This window comes from Trifolium pratense, linkage group LG5 (genome assembly GCF_020283565.1).
Source record: "Trifolium pratense cultivar HEN17-A07 linkage group LG5, ARS_RC_1.1, whole genome shotgun sequence".
Classification (NCBI taxonomy): Eukaryota; Viridiplantae; Streptophyta; class Magnoliopsida; order Fabales; family Fabaceae; genus Trifolium; species Trifolium pratense.
This window is the reverse complement of record NC_060063.1, coordinates 52,133,216-52,150,814: the sequence shown is the minus strand read 5'-3', so window position 1 is coordinate 52,150,814 and position 17,599 is coordinate 52,133,216. Positions and strand designations below refer to the sequence as shown.

At 29.8% G+C, this 17,599-nt stretch overlaps 1 protein-coding gene across 1 annotated transcript; it reads left to right on the top strand.

The window, feature by feature from the left end:
• The first annotated feature begins 13,071 nt into the window (after positions 1–13,071).
• Positions 13,072–17,108, top strand: LOC123884774. Its single transcript, XM_045933985.1, has 7 exons — positions 13,072–13,771; positions 13,922–14,008; positions 14,140–14,358; positions 14,648–14,812; positions 14,918–14,971; positions 15,091–15,237; positions 16,502–17,108. The coding sequence occupies exons 1-7, from the start codon at positions 13,370–13,372 to the stop codon at positions 16,877–16,879; spliced, it is 1,452 nt and encodes a 483-aa protein (XP_045789941.1). The 5' UTR covers positions 13,072–13,369; the 3' UTR covers positions 16,880–17,108.
• The last annotated feature ends 491 nt before the right edge of the window (positions 17,109–17,599 follow it).

The following is a 17,599-nucleotide window of genomic DNA, read 5'->3' as shown; positions in this document are numbered from 1 at the left end:
TTCTTTTGTCTTATCATTCTTTGACAAAGTATAAAGAAGATTCTTTGCTTATGTTTAAATCTTCCGTTCATTTTTCAAGTTCTAGTTCAACATCAAATTACTTTACTTTATGTGTAAGACCATTAGACTGTACTCATGTATGCAGGGATATGGTGAATATGGCATCAAATCTTCTTCCTTTTACTTTGTTCTTTTTATTATCCTAAAAGTACTGTAGTCAAGTAAAAGAACATAGTTATATATGGCCAATGAAAACTAAACTTTATTCTAATACAATTTTTCTTTTTTGTCAAGACTACTTTGGATTGAACAAGCCAAATTTTAGTATGGATTTGATATAGAACGTATAATATTTGTATTTGTACTTTGTATTTCTAGTAGCCAGAAAGAACATTGTACAAAAAAAAAAATATCATTGAAATATATTAAGAGTGAGTTAAGTCTCACATTGGTTGAAAGAGTTGATGTTGAGCAACATATAAATGAGAGACTCATAAATTTAATGTCTTAAAGTTTTGAGTGAAGATGTGGTATTAAAAGTCGCTTGTGTGGTTGCTCACGGCCCAAAGATGGTATCAGAGTCTGATGCGACTTGATGGGGAGCAATAAGTGAGTGGTGATGGACCGTGTATACGGAGAGACTCACAAGTGAGAGGACCGATGTGGTATGAAAGTCATTTTGTATAGTTGCTTAGCTCCATCTGTTGATCCAAAGTAATGAGGCTCCCCCTCGTGGCCTAACATATATTATGGTTCATTGCCTAACAATATTTTGTTGTTTTTGTGAAAAATATTTTGTAATTGGTGGAAAATGAAATATTCGTGGAAAAAAATGTAAAAAGAACTAAAATATTTTTTAAACCCGCCGGTTTTCAGTAGAAGAGATTATGATAATTCGGAGTTCAAATAAGAGATAAATAAACCAATAATTGTTCCTCTCAAAATTTGGTTTGGATTCTTTCAAACAATTTGCCTAAATAAAACTTGAGCTCAATTACTTGGTTAAATATTTTTCCTTGCACTTTTTTTATTAATAATAATGATAATAATAGTAGTAGTAACAATTGATTATTTCTAAACCAAAAAAAAATAATTGATTATTTCTATGTTTTCAGGGGAACATGGGCTTATAGCCCTTGAAACGTATGGGCCATATATCACGGGCTGACCCTCGTAGAAGAAAAATTTTCATCCGCCCATATTTTTTTTACACTGAATTTTTGTTTTTACCTTTGAATAAAAATTTTGGAACACGTTTGTCGAATTTTTTTTGTCATGAATACAAACTTCAAAATGTGTTTTCCAAATTTGAACAACGAAAACTTCGGAAAACTCATTCCAAAGTTTTTATTCAAGGACAAAATTGAATTTTCAGGACAAAAAAATTCAATTACTTAGTGTTTCGTTTGTGTCAACTAGGCATGACAAATGGACTCAGACCCACCTCACTCCGCCCAGATCCGCCTTGAATTTAGCAGAGAAAAGTTGATCTAACTGGGTGTGAAGTCGAGTGCGGGGAAAACCCGAATTTTAAATACGGGGCCGGTTACTATTTTTGTTTCTAATATTTATATATATAATAATTTTACTTTCTTTAATTTTTTTTAGTCTTTATGGATCGATACTCTTATTATTATTTGTTAAACCAAAATGAGTTTTAGTACGATGCCTATAAGGTTTTGATGATAACAATAGTAAAAAAAACAAACTCTTCGTAACAAACTTATGTGCATTGATAAATACTTATGTGCTTGTTAAAAATCTAATGTGATATCTCCATACTCCTCGTAACAAACTCATGTCACGTGACAATACTTTTTTTTTTTGAAGAAGCCAAAATGAAATATATTAACCAAAACAGCCTCCTTGGCACAAGACGTACCATGACAGACTATAAAAATTTACAGGAATAGTCAAAACAAACAAAAAGCAAATACAAAAGTCATACAAACCCCAAGCATAAACGAGGACTAGACCACCAGCTATGGTAGTTTAAAGCTAACGTAATATTCGTCGACTTCAACCACCTAAATGAAAATAGCTTGATCTTGTCCAACAAAACATGGGGCAAGTCTGCTGATCCTCGAAACAGTCGATGATTTCTCTCCGTCCATACGACCCAAACACAAGCTAGCCAGATGACAATACTTTTTTTTAAGGTTATAATGGAGCTGAGGATGAAACTCATTCATGTGACAATAATTGAAACTATATTACTCCATTTTTTTTAATAAATACTATATTACTCCGTTTGTCCCAACCCCATTGCAAAAATTTAATTGTCACAAAACACGGTGTGACTTTCATTTTTCAATGAGAATTTAATTATTTTATTTTTTCAAATATACCTTTTAATTTATATTACGTGCATTACTCTCAAGTTATCATTTTACAATTATAAATAATAAAGAAAATATTCTCCATAAATATAATTCAGTTGGTAGGACATCGCATTATATATGTAGAGGTAAGTCACTATTTAAGGTTTAAACCCAAAATTCTCCACTTATTCGCTTAAAAAATGTGAATTTCTAACACTAAATTATTTGACTAAAAAATAATAATGAAAATAGATCAATGATCATTAATTATAAATTAGTAAAATTGCTATTTGTTTCTTTCATTTATCATTTTTTTTCTTACTCTATTTAAAATTATCAAATATGACTGTTATTATAAGACACAACAAAAAGTAGTTTTCATCATAATTAATATGAAAGCTCATATTTAACCAAAACAAATAAATATGAAAGCTCATATTTTCATTAGCCTTCAAATATCCCTTACCTATTTCTTTCAAGACATCATTACTTGTGGCTTTACTTTCTCAAATGTGTTGACAAAAAAAGTCTATCTAGTACTATTGGCACTTATTAGTTTTGAGCAAGTAAGAGAAATTTTGTGTGGAAACATTTATAAGTTGGGTTGGTGTGTTTTCCTCTAACTATTGTCTTTTGTAATTGTTTGACATCTAAACCGCTCTAGTACGTACAATAAGTGAAAGAATAAATAATCAAACCGAAATATATGGTATCTTATGCCTATGTAGCTCTATAGTCTCTACCAATATTGAATAATTATAGTTGGCTTTCGAATTAATAAAGTTCATATTCTAAGCTTGGCTTAAATATATACCAAACAAGGCACACAATATCACATCACATGGCCTCCACAATCATACTCAACAATGACCCATCATTATATTCAAACCACTAAGGGTATAGTGGTTTACTTGTATGCATTATCTTATTCAACACACTTGTAAGAATATAAGTTACATGATGATCATAATTCATAAGTATGTATATGATTTATGTCTCAATCTCATGATACTTGTTAAATTACTTTTGTTATATTACAATAAGAGTGTGCATGCTGATATATATATAATGATTCAATGACTATATATGCAAAATAATTTTACTTGGTTGTTAATGTATATCTTGACTAAAAGAAAGGTTAGTGCATATCTATTAAATTTCAATTATAATATCTTTAAGTTATATGCAAATTGACTTCTATTTATGAAAATATATGTTTCATATTCATGTCATTATATCATGTTTGAGAGTTCAAAAAAATATATATTACAAATACTAGCTAAAATTACATGAACAAATTAATATACATCGGTCTCTATGAGCATAACTCATGGACAAAAACACCGGATAAATTATGTATGGACTAGGGTTCGAACCCTAGTACTCCTGCTTATTCATTTTAAAAAATGAAATTCTAGCCACTAAATTATTTGACCAAAAAAGAATTAAAATAACAATTTTAGCCATTTAATTTTCTCAAATCTCAATTATATATTTTCATGATTCATTCAAATCCAAACCTCCCTCATTAAGAGTTTGAGCTTCACAATTAGCCATTTGGATTTGCAAGTGAAAGGATAGTATATATATATATAGTTGCAATCACAAGGTAAGATAAGACAAGGTTTCACATTCCTTACACTAAAGTTATGTAAAATAAAAAAATGCGTGCCTCTTTATTTGCTTCAATTGAAATTTTTATCTATTTCTGGTTCCCATTACCATTAGTGTGATATATGGGCTTCTGAATTCTGATACAGTAGTGTAGTATAAATTTTTGTTTTTTTATATCCTTATGAATTTAAAATTGAACATGATACTTATTCTTTTTAAAAGCATGACAGCCTTTGGCAAAACCAAGCCAATTGATTCTACATAACTTGAAGCCATAAAATCACACTTTTAGTTTAGGAATTCTGAATAAGTTCTATGAGTGCATGTAAGTTGGATTCAATATATTCGATTTTTATTTTGTCAAATATAGTTTAGAGGACTTTGTATATTACATGCAATTAATGTTTCTATCAACCGAGTTATACTTACATGGATAATATATTCGAATTTTTATATTTATACTTTTACAAATGAATTTTAGTCTCCTTATTGAGACCCACTTTTTAAAAGGACACTACTAAAAAGGAATTAGTATATCTTTGGTTATTTTTTAAAGAGACAAAATTGAGTATAGTGAGTGGTGTGTTGGGTCATGGGGTAGCCGGGGATTATCTATATTGGGTCAAGAGCAATTAATTGAGTTGATCAACTTTCACTAAAAATTTTAAGACATTAAATTTATGGGTAATCTCATTTATAAAATGTTCAACCTCAATTAATTTCCTAAGCAATGTGGGACTTAACTCACCTCGCACTTGCCACAACAATATCCCCTCAAGTGTGAAGTCCTTCAATTCTTTATGGTCCCCCTCAAGTGAAAGCTTTTTCAGCCACATATACTTGCACCGATGTTGCTGCTGCTAAATGGGACTCGCCGCTCGAACACCTTTTTCAAGAAGACTTTTGATACAAGGAGTCAGTCGAACCCTTCATCGAACCATCGACTCTGATACCACTGTTGGGTCACGAGGCGGACAGACAACCAGAGGGTCGTCCATATATTGAACTAAGATCATCAACAATACAGATGAGTTGAACACCACACTTTTATGCAAAATCTTAAACCATTAGATTTATGCTGCTCAGCAGGACATGCCGCCTGACCACCTTTGTTAATTATGAAGACTTTTGATACAAGGAGTATTGAACCATCAGCTATGATACGTTGGGTCACGAGGGTGTAGCCAATAGATCATCCACATTTAACTCAAAACAACCATATAAGTGAATTGGACGCCACACTTCGATAATTTTACATTAATCAACCCTTATTTTTGTGTGTTAATCGTTCAATTTTTACCTGCTTTTTTACCCTGTTAATCTAGAGGGTTGGGTGGTATGGCAAAAGATGTTAATTCCATCTAATCTAACATTAAAATTCAAAATCAAAATCAAATTCTTCCAAATAATTTATCTTTTCGTAAAACTTATAAGTCCGAAAAATTTTAGAAAACAATTCATTTATAATCAATTTTTCTTATCACATCACATAACCAAACAAACGCTTAACTATAAAATCTCTTCAGATTGTATGTTCTATAATGCATCCATTGTGGACCAATATTCATGCTGATTGCTACACATTATTCTCATGTTATTTCATTTCAACACATACATTTGGTAAGAGACAGAGTGAGTGGGTGTTTGTGAAAAGAATAGAGAAAATAAAGAACTAGAAAAAAAAAAGTGGAAGAACCGTAAGTGGGAAGCATCACCATTACTTTGTCACAGCCCTTAAAAGATAAGGGGTGTGCTTGGGCCCATGCTTTTGTGCTTCACAATACAAAGACACTAAACTAGCTTAATTAGTAACCATAACTCACAGCCCAAGAGAATTTTACTAGCTAGGTAGGGAAGAATATATATCTTTCTGAATCTATTTGCTTAATTATTAATTATTTGTTACATAATGGTAATTATATTATCAATATATACTTTGACTGGCTTGGTATAACATGCAGCCCTTTTAGACATACTATGTGTGAATGATTCTTATCCTTAAACACTTTTGATGGTCTTCGTTTTATTATAATTTAAAATTATGAAATACTAATAATAAAGTCTAACACTATTTTGTTAGTTGAAATTTATATAGATCGTATTAAATTTACATGAGATATGCATGATGTTTTTGTGTGGCCTATTTTTTATTTTTTAATAGAGAGGATCAAAGCTCGAAAAACAAAAATTATACAGTAGTTATTTTAAGGTAAGTGAGTCTCATTACATCAAAATCCAATAATTCACTAATATGTGAAGGACAAGACTATAATCAATTAATAAACTAATTTTTTTTTATTCTTTTAAAAAAATTATAACCTAAATTACAACTAATATTTATTAATGCGTTTGCACATCAATTGGCCTTAGTGTAAGAATGTGTGATCTCCACCTCCCAATTCCTCTCCAACAAATGCACGATACACATCACTAAAAAGAGCCCCATTGGGCTAGAAATTCTATCGGCCTTAACAACACTAAAAACAACCGTCGAATCAATGTTTAACAACATCGCTTGAAAATCCATCCACCAAGCATCCCTCAAACTTTCAAGAACCCCTTACTCAGCCACAAAAACACTACACTCACACACATTTTGGGAATTCACCCGACCATTCTCCATGACTACCACGAAGTACTCCACCACAACCGGTTTTATTGTTCGCTTTGCAAGCACAATACCTATTCAACTTCACATAATTCGGTTTTGGAGGAACCCATCCTATTAAAGATATATAGCACACACCCTTTCCAGCAACATCCCATTAATATAGGATCAATTTCATTTTCAACTATAAGAATAAAATAGTGGAAGAGTACTGTGGTAAAGAGATGTTACAACTAATCTATTTTGTTTAGGATTCATTTCATTTTATGACCGAGTGTTTGAAAATATATGTTACAGAAGGAAAATTCGATATCGGTATATGGTTTCGTGACGTCAGCCCTTATATGAATTTTTCACCTCAATGAATTAGTCAATATATAATGGGTGGAGATACCTTGATTTAACAAAGAAAATTTGACATTTTTATTAATACACTACAAAAAATTCGCTAGTTTGCCACGGTCTATTGGCCACGGTTATTTGGACTGTGGGTAAAGAACATCATTTGCCACGGTCTAAATGTGGCTAAAATATAATATGATATTTTTTTTATAAGATTCAAGGCGCGCTTACGTTCTTTCTCTATTGTTTTCGCTCTCTTTCCCAATTTTCATAAATTTCCAATTTCTCCAATATTTCACTTTCACTTGCCGGAAAATTTCTTCTTCCTCGCCAGAAATATGAAATCTATCTCTTCCCTCGCCGGAATCAATTCCCTCTTCTTCTTCCCCGTCCGCCGCATCAATTTCCTCTTCCGCCATGAAATTTCCTTCGGTTTCTATCTATTTCCGCAATGAAACGTGTTGATTTTAGTATCTAAATTAAAATATTCAGTAAATAATTTTTAGTATTTTCTTTTATTTAATAAAAAAGAAAGTACTTTTAAAAATATTAAATATAAATAATTTTTATTTGTTGCCGACAGAAAGAATTTTAAATTTTAGCCTATATATAAATTAATAAACTTGTTATTTTCATTTTGAATTTTGAAAGAGCTTTTTTTTCTTAAAGAGCTAGACATTGTTGGTTAATGTATTAAATTCTTAATGACTACTAGTAGTATAGTACTTTGTACCAAAAAATCTTAATGATTGTACCCTGTGCCAAAAAAAAAAACCTTATTGACTCGTGAAATTAAATGTAATAATATATTAATGACATTAAAAAATCAAAAGAGACAATTGTGTGGAAAAGGTATGCTTACCGTTAAGAAGTTTCACATCAGATATCAGATGTGAATTGACCTGTATAAATGTTTATAAGTAACAGACAATTATTATTTTATAAACGTTTTGTAAAGATGGATTAAACTCAATTCCCAATTCTAAGATAGTATCAGAGTCTTTTCAAGATCCGTTGGACCATCAGCTATCAGGTCACCTATCATTTATTTCCACAAAGCAATCCCAATATAGAACTGGGCGTGAGAGAGTGCGTTAAGAAGTCTCACATGTGATTGAGTTGACATGAATAAAAGTTTATAAGTAAAAGACAATTATCACCTGATTTTATACAAATAAGTTAAACTCAACTCTCAATTCTAAAATTTACTAGTGTTTCATGATACTAGTTCAGAAAACTAAAATAGTTATTTTTACATTCGTGAGTATGCTTTTAAAATGTAAGCAAAATTACAACAAAGATCCTTTATCTTATTTTTTTGTAACATTTTGGTGCTTTATCTTTTTTTTGTAACACTTTGATCCTTTATCTTTTTTTTGTAACACTTTGGTCATTTATTTTGTTTATTTGTAACACTTTAGTCCTTTTTTTTTGTAATATTTTGTCCTTTATCTTACTTATTTATAAAAAAATAAAGGACCAAAGTGAATGGTGGGATTGGTCCTTTTGATTAGTCGGTCCTAGGACCGGATACCAAGTCTTAAAAAAGAAAAAAATTACCAAAGTGTTACAAAAGAAAAGATAAAGGATCAAAGTGTTACAAAAAGAAACGATAAAGGACCAAAATGTTACAAAAAAAAAGATAAAAGACCAAAGTGTTATAAAAAAATAAGATAAATGAACTGCAGTGTAATTTTGCCTAAAATGTAAATTATATAAATTCTAATACGCTCATATCTCATTTAGTTACTTAACTAATATTTCATGTGACAAACCTTGACTAATATTTCATGTGACAATAATATAAAATTAAGAAATATGATGATATTTTGGAATCACCAAAAAGTAAAAAGATAATATTTGGATTTTGGACAATTTTAAGAGCTCATATTTAATACTCTCGAGTCGATCTCATTTTTTTTAAGTGTTGTTTTATCATAAAGTTTTACAATCAAAATAGTATATTGTGAGAGTTTTTTTCTTGCTATTCTACTTTCATTTTAAAATAAAAAAATATAGTTATTTGAGAATGACTTATATTTTTATATTGAGAACAACATTTAAAAAGAAATAGATGAGTATAAATGAGATTAAGTTATTTAATATCCAATAATGACTCAAATAAAATTAAGGTGAATTATTCGATACACGTCATATTTAGATATGTATAGCAGTATATCGTTGGAGTGGATAATTCTGATAGATTTATAAGTAGTACTTATTAATTTTTGGCCCTATCAAAATTATCCACTAATAATGTACCGGTACATAATCAAATAAAATGTGCACTAAAATGTTCGGCTAAACTTATATCTAGGGGAATCCACGAGAAGTTTAAAATAAAAAGCTTATTTGAAGATATCATATAATTAAAGACATTTATGAGTCTCGCGAACTTAACTCAGTTGACAATGACATTGCACTATATATATAGGAAGGAATGAAATTTTAGAATGAAATTTTATAGCCACAATCATGCCACTTATCCCTCTTAAAAATAAAATTTTTAGCCACTAAATTATTCGAAAAAAAAAAACCTTTTCAAAAAAAAGTAATTCCTCATTAGCACTACTCTTCATATGCGCAGCTCTATAATGCATGTTTGATATAAGTTTTAATTTTGGTTGGAGAAAAAAATCATAAGCCTCCCAGTGGACCCCATCGCTTAGCTCCTAATTGAAATGTGTCGGTTACGTACGGCCCATTGACTCCTTTGACCGTCCATTGACATCAGTTAGTTAACGGCATGTCTTACGTCAAAGTGTCAAACTGCTCAGCTAAACTTGGTCATTAGTCATTACAAAATATAAGAAAAATTTTATTTTTTAAATTTAAAAATTCAATGCATCTAGTTTATAATATGTACTAAATATATTAAATTTTCTCTTATATTAATATCAGAGGAAGTAATAGGTAAATAATTACACCTTCCACATTACTTTATTTGGATTTTTTTTTTATAAGCACTATTTGGATTTATTTATTTACTCCAGTCAAAAGTACTCCGGTAGTAATAATTTTTATTTAATATTTTATCACAAATTAAAATTAATATTGTACCGTCCTATAAATTTAGTTCATTTGGTAAAGAACATCGCATTTTATATGTAGGGATTGTGTTCGAACCCCGAACATCTCACTTATACACTTTAAAGGTGAAGTTTCTAGTCACTAGACTACCTAACAAAAAAAATATCGTACGTCAAAGTGTCAAACTACTCAGCTAAACTTGGTCATTACTACTATTTCATCCGTTTCAAATTAAGTGACACAGTTGACTGTTTCACGTATCTCGATGCATAATTTTGACGATTAATATTTTTAATTATATTATAATAAAAATTATAAAAATTTGATATTTTGAAAATACTCATCGAGACGAACCCAACATCTTATATGCTAATATTTATTTTTATTTATTAATAAAAAAATATGGTCAAAACAATATGTGTGAATAGTGCAATTAGTCAACCGTGTCACTCAATTTGGGACGGGGGAATATATTAGTAATAGGTAAATAATTACACCTTTCACAATTACTCTATTTGGATTTATTTGTTTACTCCATTCAAAAAAGTACTCCGGTAGTAATAATTTTTATTTAATATTTTATTACAAATTAAAATTAATATCATATCATTCATAAGTTTAGTTCATTTGGTAAAGAACATCACGTTTTATATGTAGGGATCGTGTTCGAACCCCGAACATCTCACTTATACACCTTAAAAGTGAAGTTTCTAGCCACTAACAAAAAAATATCCTATCCAAAAAAAATAAAAGAGGGAAAAATACATTTTTGTTAGAAAAACAGTTCAGTTTGAAATTAAGAACCAATTTATTGAACCTATTAATTCAGTTTGGATTAGAGAAAGTAGAACAATTCGGTTCAGTTTTCTAAACTCCAGACTCTGGTTATGGTTCGATTCAGTTCAATATTTTATCTCAATTGAATCATAAACGATCATAAAATGAGGAGTGCTAATAGAACTCTACTTCCTCCGGCCTCATTTATAAGCAAAAGTCAACAAAAGTTTTTGGCCTTAAATATAAAAAAAAGTCATCAAAACCAACTTTATTTAATGCCTACTTTTTCAAAATTACCTTATTAATTGTTCTACTTTTTAAGATGATTGTAGAATCCCAATGCAAAATTAACATATTATAAGGTCATTTTAGTAATTATAATAGAACTTTTACATAAAATCAAGACAAAAAAGTAATTTCTTACTAAGTGTGCAAATTGAAATATTTGCTTATAAAAAAGGTCGGAGGGAGTATTTCTACACCTTTTTTTGAGGAAATTTATGCGAGGCCTATCATTTTGTGTGAAATCATTCCTGTATAATCCACGTAGATTTCATCCAAATAAATTTAAAATGGTGATTCACCCCATAAAACTACAAATGTGTTTTCAACAAAATCGTAGATGTTTTAATAGATGTTGTAAATGGAGATTAATATAATTAGCATAATAAACATGTTGTTGTGGTAAACAAAAGAGAGTGCTCCATCTTGTTCTAAATGATCACTAGTATTATTTATATGTCCGAATTTTTACTTTCGTTTAACTATTATTAATTGCTATTGAGAAATCTGTAGGATATCCTCGCATATATGATAGATAATTTTTTCCATACGCAAAAATCAAAGATTGGATCCATAAACACTTGTTTTAAGAGGTCAAGTCATTTACCATTTGAACCAAATCCTTAAACACTTGCTAAGCATTAAAAAAATTCTTTCATCCCAATGTATTGACAACATTTTTTATTACTATAAGTATCCGGTTGGATCGCCTAATCTGGTTCGAAAGTCAATTATGGCATCAAGTGATTACAAACCCCCTCCCGATTACATTTGCGGTTGATCGAACCGTGATCTTTCCTATCAAATTCAGCGACAATCACCATTAAACCAACTAACGATCAATATTGACACCTCATTGATTCAAAAGTATAGTAGTAATTTACTATTTATTTGTATGTATTGCCTGGTACCATTAATTGGATTGGATAATACATGGTCCAATAAAAGTTGCTTCAATGTTTGGTGCATATTACAGTGGAGGTAGCTCCATAATCATAAAGTCGATTGTTCTGAGACATTTATCAATTGCAATTAATAATAAGAGTAGAGAGGAAAGTAAAAGCAGCTATCACCAGGGGAGAGAGTCACATAATTATTCCGTAGCATTGGAACATGGTATAGGATGACAGCACATAAATTTTAACCATATATCAATATCAATATATAGATACAAATCAATGTTGGAAGCAATACCTGGATAAAAGTTTAATTCAAGTGTACCTTATAATAGTGTAAGACAATACTAGTATATGGCAATAATAGTTTCATTCAAACTTCATTCATACATAGTAAAGTACTGTATAAAACAAATTTAGTATCAGTTTGGTGTTGAGAGTATTCAATTTTTTGAGAGGTAGTTACGTATAACAAAGTTGTAAATGATTTATCTGATAAAAAATTTGTCTCAACACTGTATTATTTGATAAAAAATAATAATTAGATTTTCCATTGTAGATTTTAAAATATCTTAATTACAATGAGTTAAGAGGACTAATAAATTATATGGTCAGACTATTATGGAAGAGGGAGAAAAATATAATTTAGGGTGTCTATTTTTTCAACCATATAAAAATTTATTTTAATGCATAAATATTCAATTTGAATGTTGTTTCAACTTTCAACCATATTTTATGTTTTTTTTTTTTTTTTTAATTTTAAAATCTCTAACAGTATATTCTCCAAATGATTTATATCAAACTTTTATTTTAATTTAAGCCACTAGGTTTGGTGAGAGATTTGATTAGTATATTAGAGGTCGTGAGTTCGATTATCTGCTTCATTGTAAAAAAAAATGTCGACAAATTTAATACTACTACCAATTTAAATTTGGTTTTCACCATCAGTATATGACATACTTGACCGCCTAATCTGGTTCGAGGGTCAGTTCTTACATTGAGTAGTTTCAGCCCATCTCGATCGCAGTTGTGGATGATCAAACCGCGATACTTCCTACAAGTCCATCGTCAATCACCATTAGACCAACTTAAATCAAGATATTGAACTCAAATAGTTAATAAATTCTCCCTAAGAAGAACGAGGAGAATCTATTAATATTTTAGTTCTATATTTAGTGACAGAATTCATAATATTTTAGTTCTATATTAAGTGACAGAATTAATGTTTAGATGTAACAACCCTTTGGCAGGGTAAATAAAAGTAAAACTTTGAAAATTGCAACCCCACACATGTGTATAGGTCCCTTGTCTATTTTATGTGGTGGTAGTACTTGAGAGTTTTTTTCATGGTGTGGTAGCAAAATATTAAAAACCATACTATATTTATATTATCTCTCTCACTAGTCAGGACCATTTAGAAGGTTGTGTTGTTTATAGTTTGAAAACAAAACTTTGTAGCCTCTTTCTTCTTAGCATAGTTTCTTCTGTTTTGTATTGACATGAAAGATTATTATTCAGTTTCAAACACAAAAAAACATATGAAAGAGTCTTTTTTTTCATCTCAATTCACAACAAGACAACAACAATGCAAACAACCAAATCATGTTGTCTCAGAACAAACAAGTTTACTAAATCATTCTCTTAAATTGTCTTCTTCTTCTTCAACTTCCCAAAATACTCTATCACCTATTCTACATGTTTTTGTTACTTTGTTTCTGGTTTTTACCTCAATTAGTCCTATTTTGTCACACCCCATTGTCTCATCAAATTCATCTTCATCAGAACTAAACTCTCATAACAATTTTAACCAAACTTTTCGACCGGATGTTTCATTGCATAAGTTGAGAAGAATTAGAGCTCATTTGAAGAAGATCAACAAGCCTCCCATCAAGACAATTAAGGCATTTTATTTTCTTTTTTTATAAGTTTTTTTTTATCGAATCGAAGCGACAAGACTGAATCTTTATTTTAAGAAATTATGACAATGATGACAAATTTTTCTTCTTGTGATTCAGTGATCTGAATTTAATTCTTTTACTGTTTTGTTGCAGAGTCCAGATGGAGATTTAATAGATTGTATTATATCTCATCAACAACCAGCTTTTGACCATCCAAAACTCAAAGGACAAAAACCATTGGTAATTTCATTTTTCATTCAATGTAACACAACATGTTTAATTTGATTAGTCTTAAGAAAAGTACTAAGTTTTTGGTTTTTCAATTAAAATCATTGAAATGAATTTGAGAGTAAGAGGATTAAGGTTTACAGGATCCACCAGAAAGGCCAAAAGGATACAACGGCGACAACAATCGAGAAAATGCAACAAATAATTTTCAACTTTGGGTTGATTCTGGTGAAGAATGTCCTAAAGGTACTATTCCAATCAGAAGAACAACAGAACAAGATTTTCTAAGAGCAAATTCTGTTAGAAGATTTGGAAGAAAACCAAGAGGTGTACGGAGAGACTCAACAGGCACAGGTCATGAGGTTAGTTTAGTACTTACAATTTTCAAATTTTATTTTGTTAATTGAAAAAATTGTACTTCACTTCAAAGTTCAATATTGATTATTTATGCTGGAAAAAAATTGGATTATTTATTTATTTTGCTTAAGAATTTTTTCTCAGCAAAAAGCATCTAGACATCAGAGGACAAAGCAGACTTCACCCTATGATTTGCCTATTTTGCTTAAGAATTGAACACATAGGAAAAATAGTTACAGTATTTTGCATGAATGAATGTTAGGTGAGAATTTTGACATACATATCCTATTGCAGCATGCAGTTATGTTTGTAAATGGAGAACAATATTATGGAGCAAAAGCAAGTATAAATGTGTGGACACCAAGAGTAACAGATCAATATGAATTCAGCTTATCACAAATTTGGGTTATTGCTGGATCATTTGGTAATGATCTTAATACAATAGAAGCTGGATGGCAGGTATGTTCAAACTTATTTCAAAATTATTATCTTATAGAATGTTGAATTTTGTTACTAATATTTGTTACTAGCAATAATTAAGCATGTATATTTAATTTCTTTTAGGTAAGTCCTGAGCTATATGGTGATAATTATCCTAGATTCTTCACTTATTGGACTGTAAGTATTAAATGTGTTTTTCTAAGTTTTTTGTTTTTTTTAAACTCAGTAAAGTTAGTAATTAGTCGTTAATGTTAGTATTTTACATCTTATAAATATTTGATATTTTAATTTGATAGACGGATGCATATCAAGCAACTGGATGCTACAATTTACTATGTTCAGGATTTATCCAAACAAACAACAGAATAGCAATAGGGGCTGCAATCTCCCCAAGATCAATCTATAGTGGAAGACAGTTTGATATTGGCTTAATGGTTTGGAAAGTGAGTATATTCTTTACCTTTTGTTTACCATTTTTTTTTATGTAAAATATAATATTATTGTTGTATAGACTAAATTGTACTTTTGACCCATAATTTTTATAAACTTGCAATTTTGATCCCTAACTTTCATAATAGTACTTTCGATCCCATAACTTTTCCCTTTTGCAAAAATCTGGCCCCCATTAATTTTAACCAATTTAAAAATATTATTTTGTTTTCTAAAAATAATTACATGTGGCAAGACATGCTGATATGACATGTAAGTCATTGTTCATGTGTGCATTAACTTTGTCAAAATTAGTGGAGGCCAGTCTTTTACAAAATAAGTTAAAATTAGAAGGCTAAAAGTATCATTATGAAAGTTGGAGGACTAAAATTACAAATTTGTGAAAGTTTGAAGGACAACCGTGCAATTTAGCCTATTATATATACAAACAAGAATAAGATCATTTACTTGGTATGAATCACATCATAGACACCAATGACACCAACATCAAACATTAATAATAATTTAAATTAAAATAATTGAATGTAAATATGTAAGTTAATGTCGGACACCATACACACTTTGAATTCGAAGATCAAGGTGATTTTTTTTAGCTTTTTTGCTTTTCAAATTGTTACTTATTGTTATTGCTATATTTCACAACTTCTTTTTCCTTTGATAAAAAAAGTTATGCAGACAATCCATTAAGAATTGAAAAACTTTGTGTCCAAGTAAAGCAATAATTTGTTTACTTTTTCTATTCTCCATCCTTCTTTTGAAATTTTCTATATGTTATTGTTATTCAAATGGAAGATTCCTTAGCTTTTTTCTTTGTAGGAGTGTCCCTTATGGGGTACCCTGTTCCTATCTCTTTTTCCCTTTATTAAAGCAATATTACACGGCTAACTCATTGCTTTTTAACTTTGGTTTTGCCGTAACTGGCTTCAAAGGCCTAAATTATTAACAACAAAGTGTCCTTTTTATTTTTGACCAACAACAAAGTGTCCTTGTTGTTACTTTTTTCTCATTTATATACTTTCTTCCAAAAAAAAATATTATTAATAATGGTTAACAAGATTTTATAATAAGATATTAATTAACCCATAAGGGAACACTAATCTTGTTATGTCTATGAATCTTCTCCATTTCTCAAATTCTTCAATTACTACAACAATTTTGAAAATATAAAGATGCATGTGTACAAAATCTTTATCCCTTTGAATATATAAGCTATAACATTATTAACTTATATATACTATGCATTTTTTATATGTATAGGACCCAAAACATGGACATTGGTGGCTTGAATTTGGGTCAGGGCTACTAGTTGGATATTGGCCAGCAAACTTGTTTAGTCATTTAAGAAGTCATGCAAGTATGGTTCAATTTGGAGGAGAAATTGTGAATTCACGTTCAAGGGGCTACCACACTGGCACTCAAATGGGAAGTGGACATTTTTCAGAAGAAGGTTTTAGAAAAGCAGCTTATTTTAGAAACTTACAAGTAGTTGATTGGGACAATAACTTACTTCCTTTATCAAATATTCACCAATTGGCTGATCATTCAAATTGCTATGATATAAAAGAAGGAAGAAATAATGTTTGGGGAACTTATTTTTATTATGGAGGGCCTGGAAGAAATGTTAGATGTCCATGAATCAATCAACAAATTATTATTGGTACTAAATTACTACATTCTTCTCTTCTAAGTTATTATAAATATAGTGTATTCTTTTTTTTTTACTTTTTTCTTTCTTTCTTTTTGGAGATTTTGCTTTTACAACAAAGGTTCATGTATTTGTTAATTTTGCCATAATTTTTGGTTTTTTGCTAACAAGTTAGAGTATTAGGAATGATGTGTATCTAAGAAAAACATGTTTTATGAATGATATGTATCTAAGGAAAAAACATGTTTTATGTTTTTTGCTATATTTTTTTTTGTACATAGACGAAATGGTAAAACCATCATAAACGCACACTCACAAGTGAAGGAGCCGAGATTCAAGACGTTCGGCCTAATAATATCGATAATATTTTACCAGTTAAGCTAAGACTTGTGTACTATTTCTTGCTATTTCATTCTCAACTTGAACACTTTTTTTTCCCTATAATGAATTTCAAACTAATATGAACATAAACATTGAGGGGATGGCGTTGACTTTGACCAATAAGATTAGTGTGCATAAGTCATAGATTTTAGTGCTAATTAATGCATCCGTTAAATGTGGCTATGCATTTGGGGAACTACTAGCAAGCTAAAGACAAATCTCAAAGAGTTATGTGTTGAAACTTCTATGCATTTGGGGAGTAGAATCTAATCTGTTTTTTAGCTATGAAAACAAGTATTTTAATACTTTTTTTTTTACAGGAAGTATTT

Excerpts from the sequence above, each read along its gene's own strand:
- LOC123884774 (XM_045933985.1), top strand. The coding sequence starts at position 13,370 with ATGAAAGATTATTATTCAGTTTCAAACACAAAAAAACATATGAAAGAG. Across the intron at positions 14,359-14,647 it reads CAACAGGCACAGGTCATGAG|CATGCAGTTATGTTTGTAAA; the intron begins GTTAGTTTAGTA and ends ATCCTATTGCAG. Across the intron at positions 15,238-16,501 it reads TTGGCTTAATGGTTTGGAAA|GACCCAAAACATGGACATTG; the intron begins GTGAGTATATTC and ends TTATATGTATAG.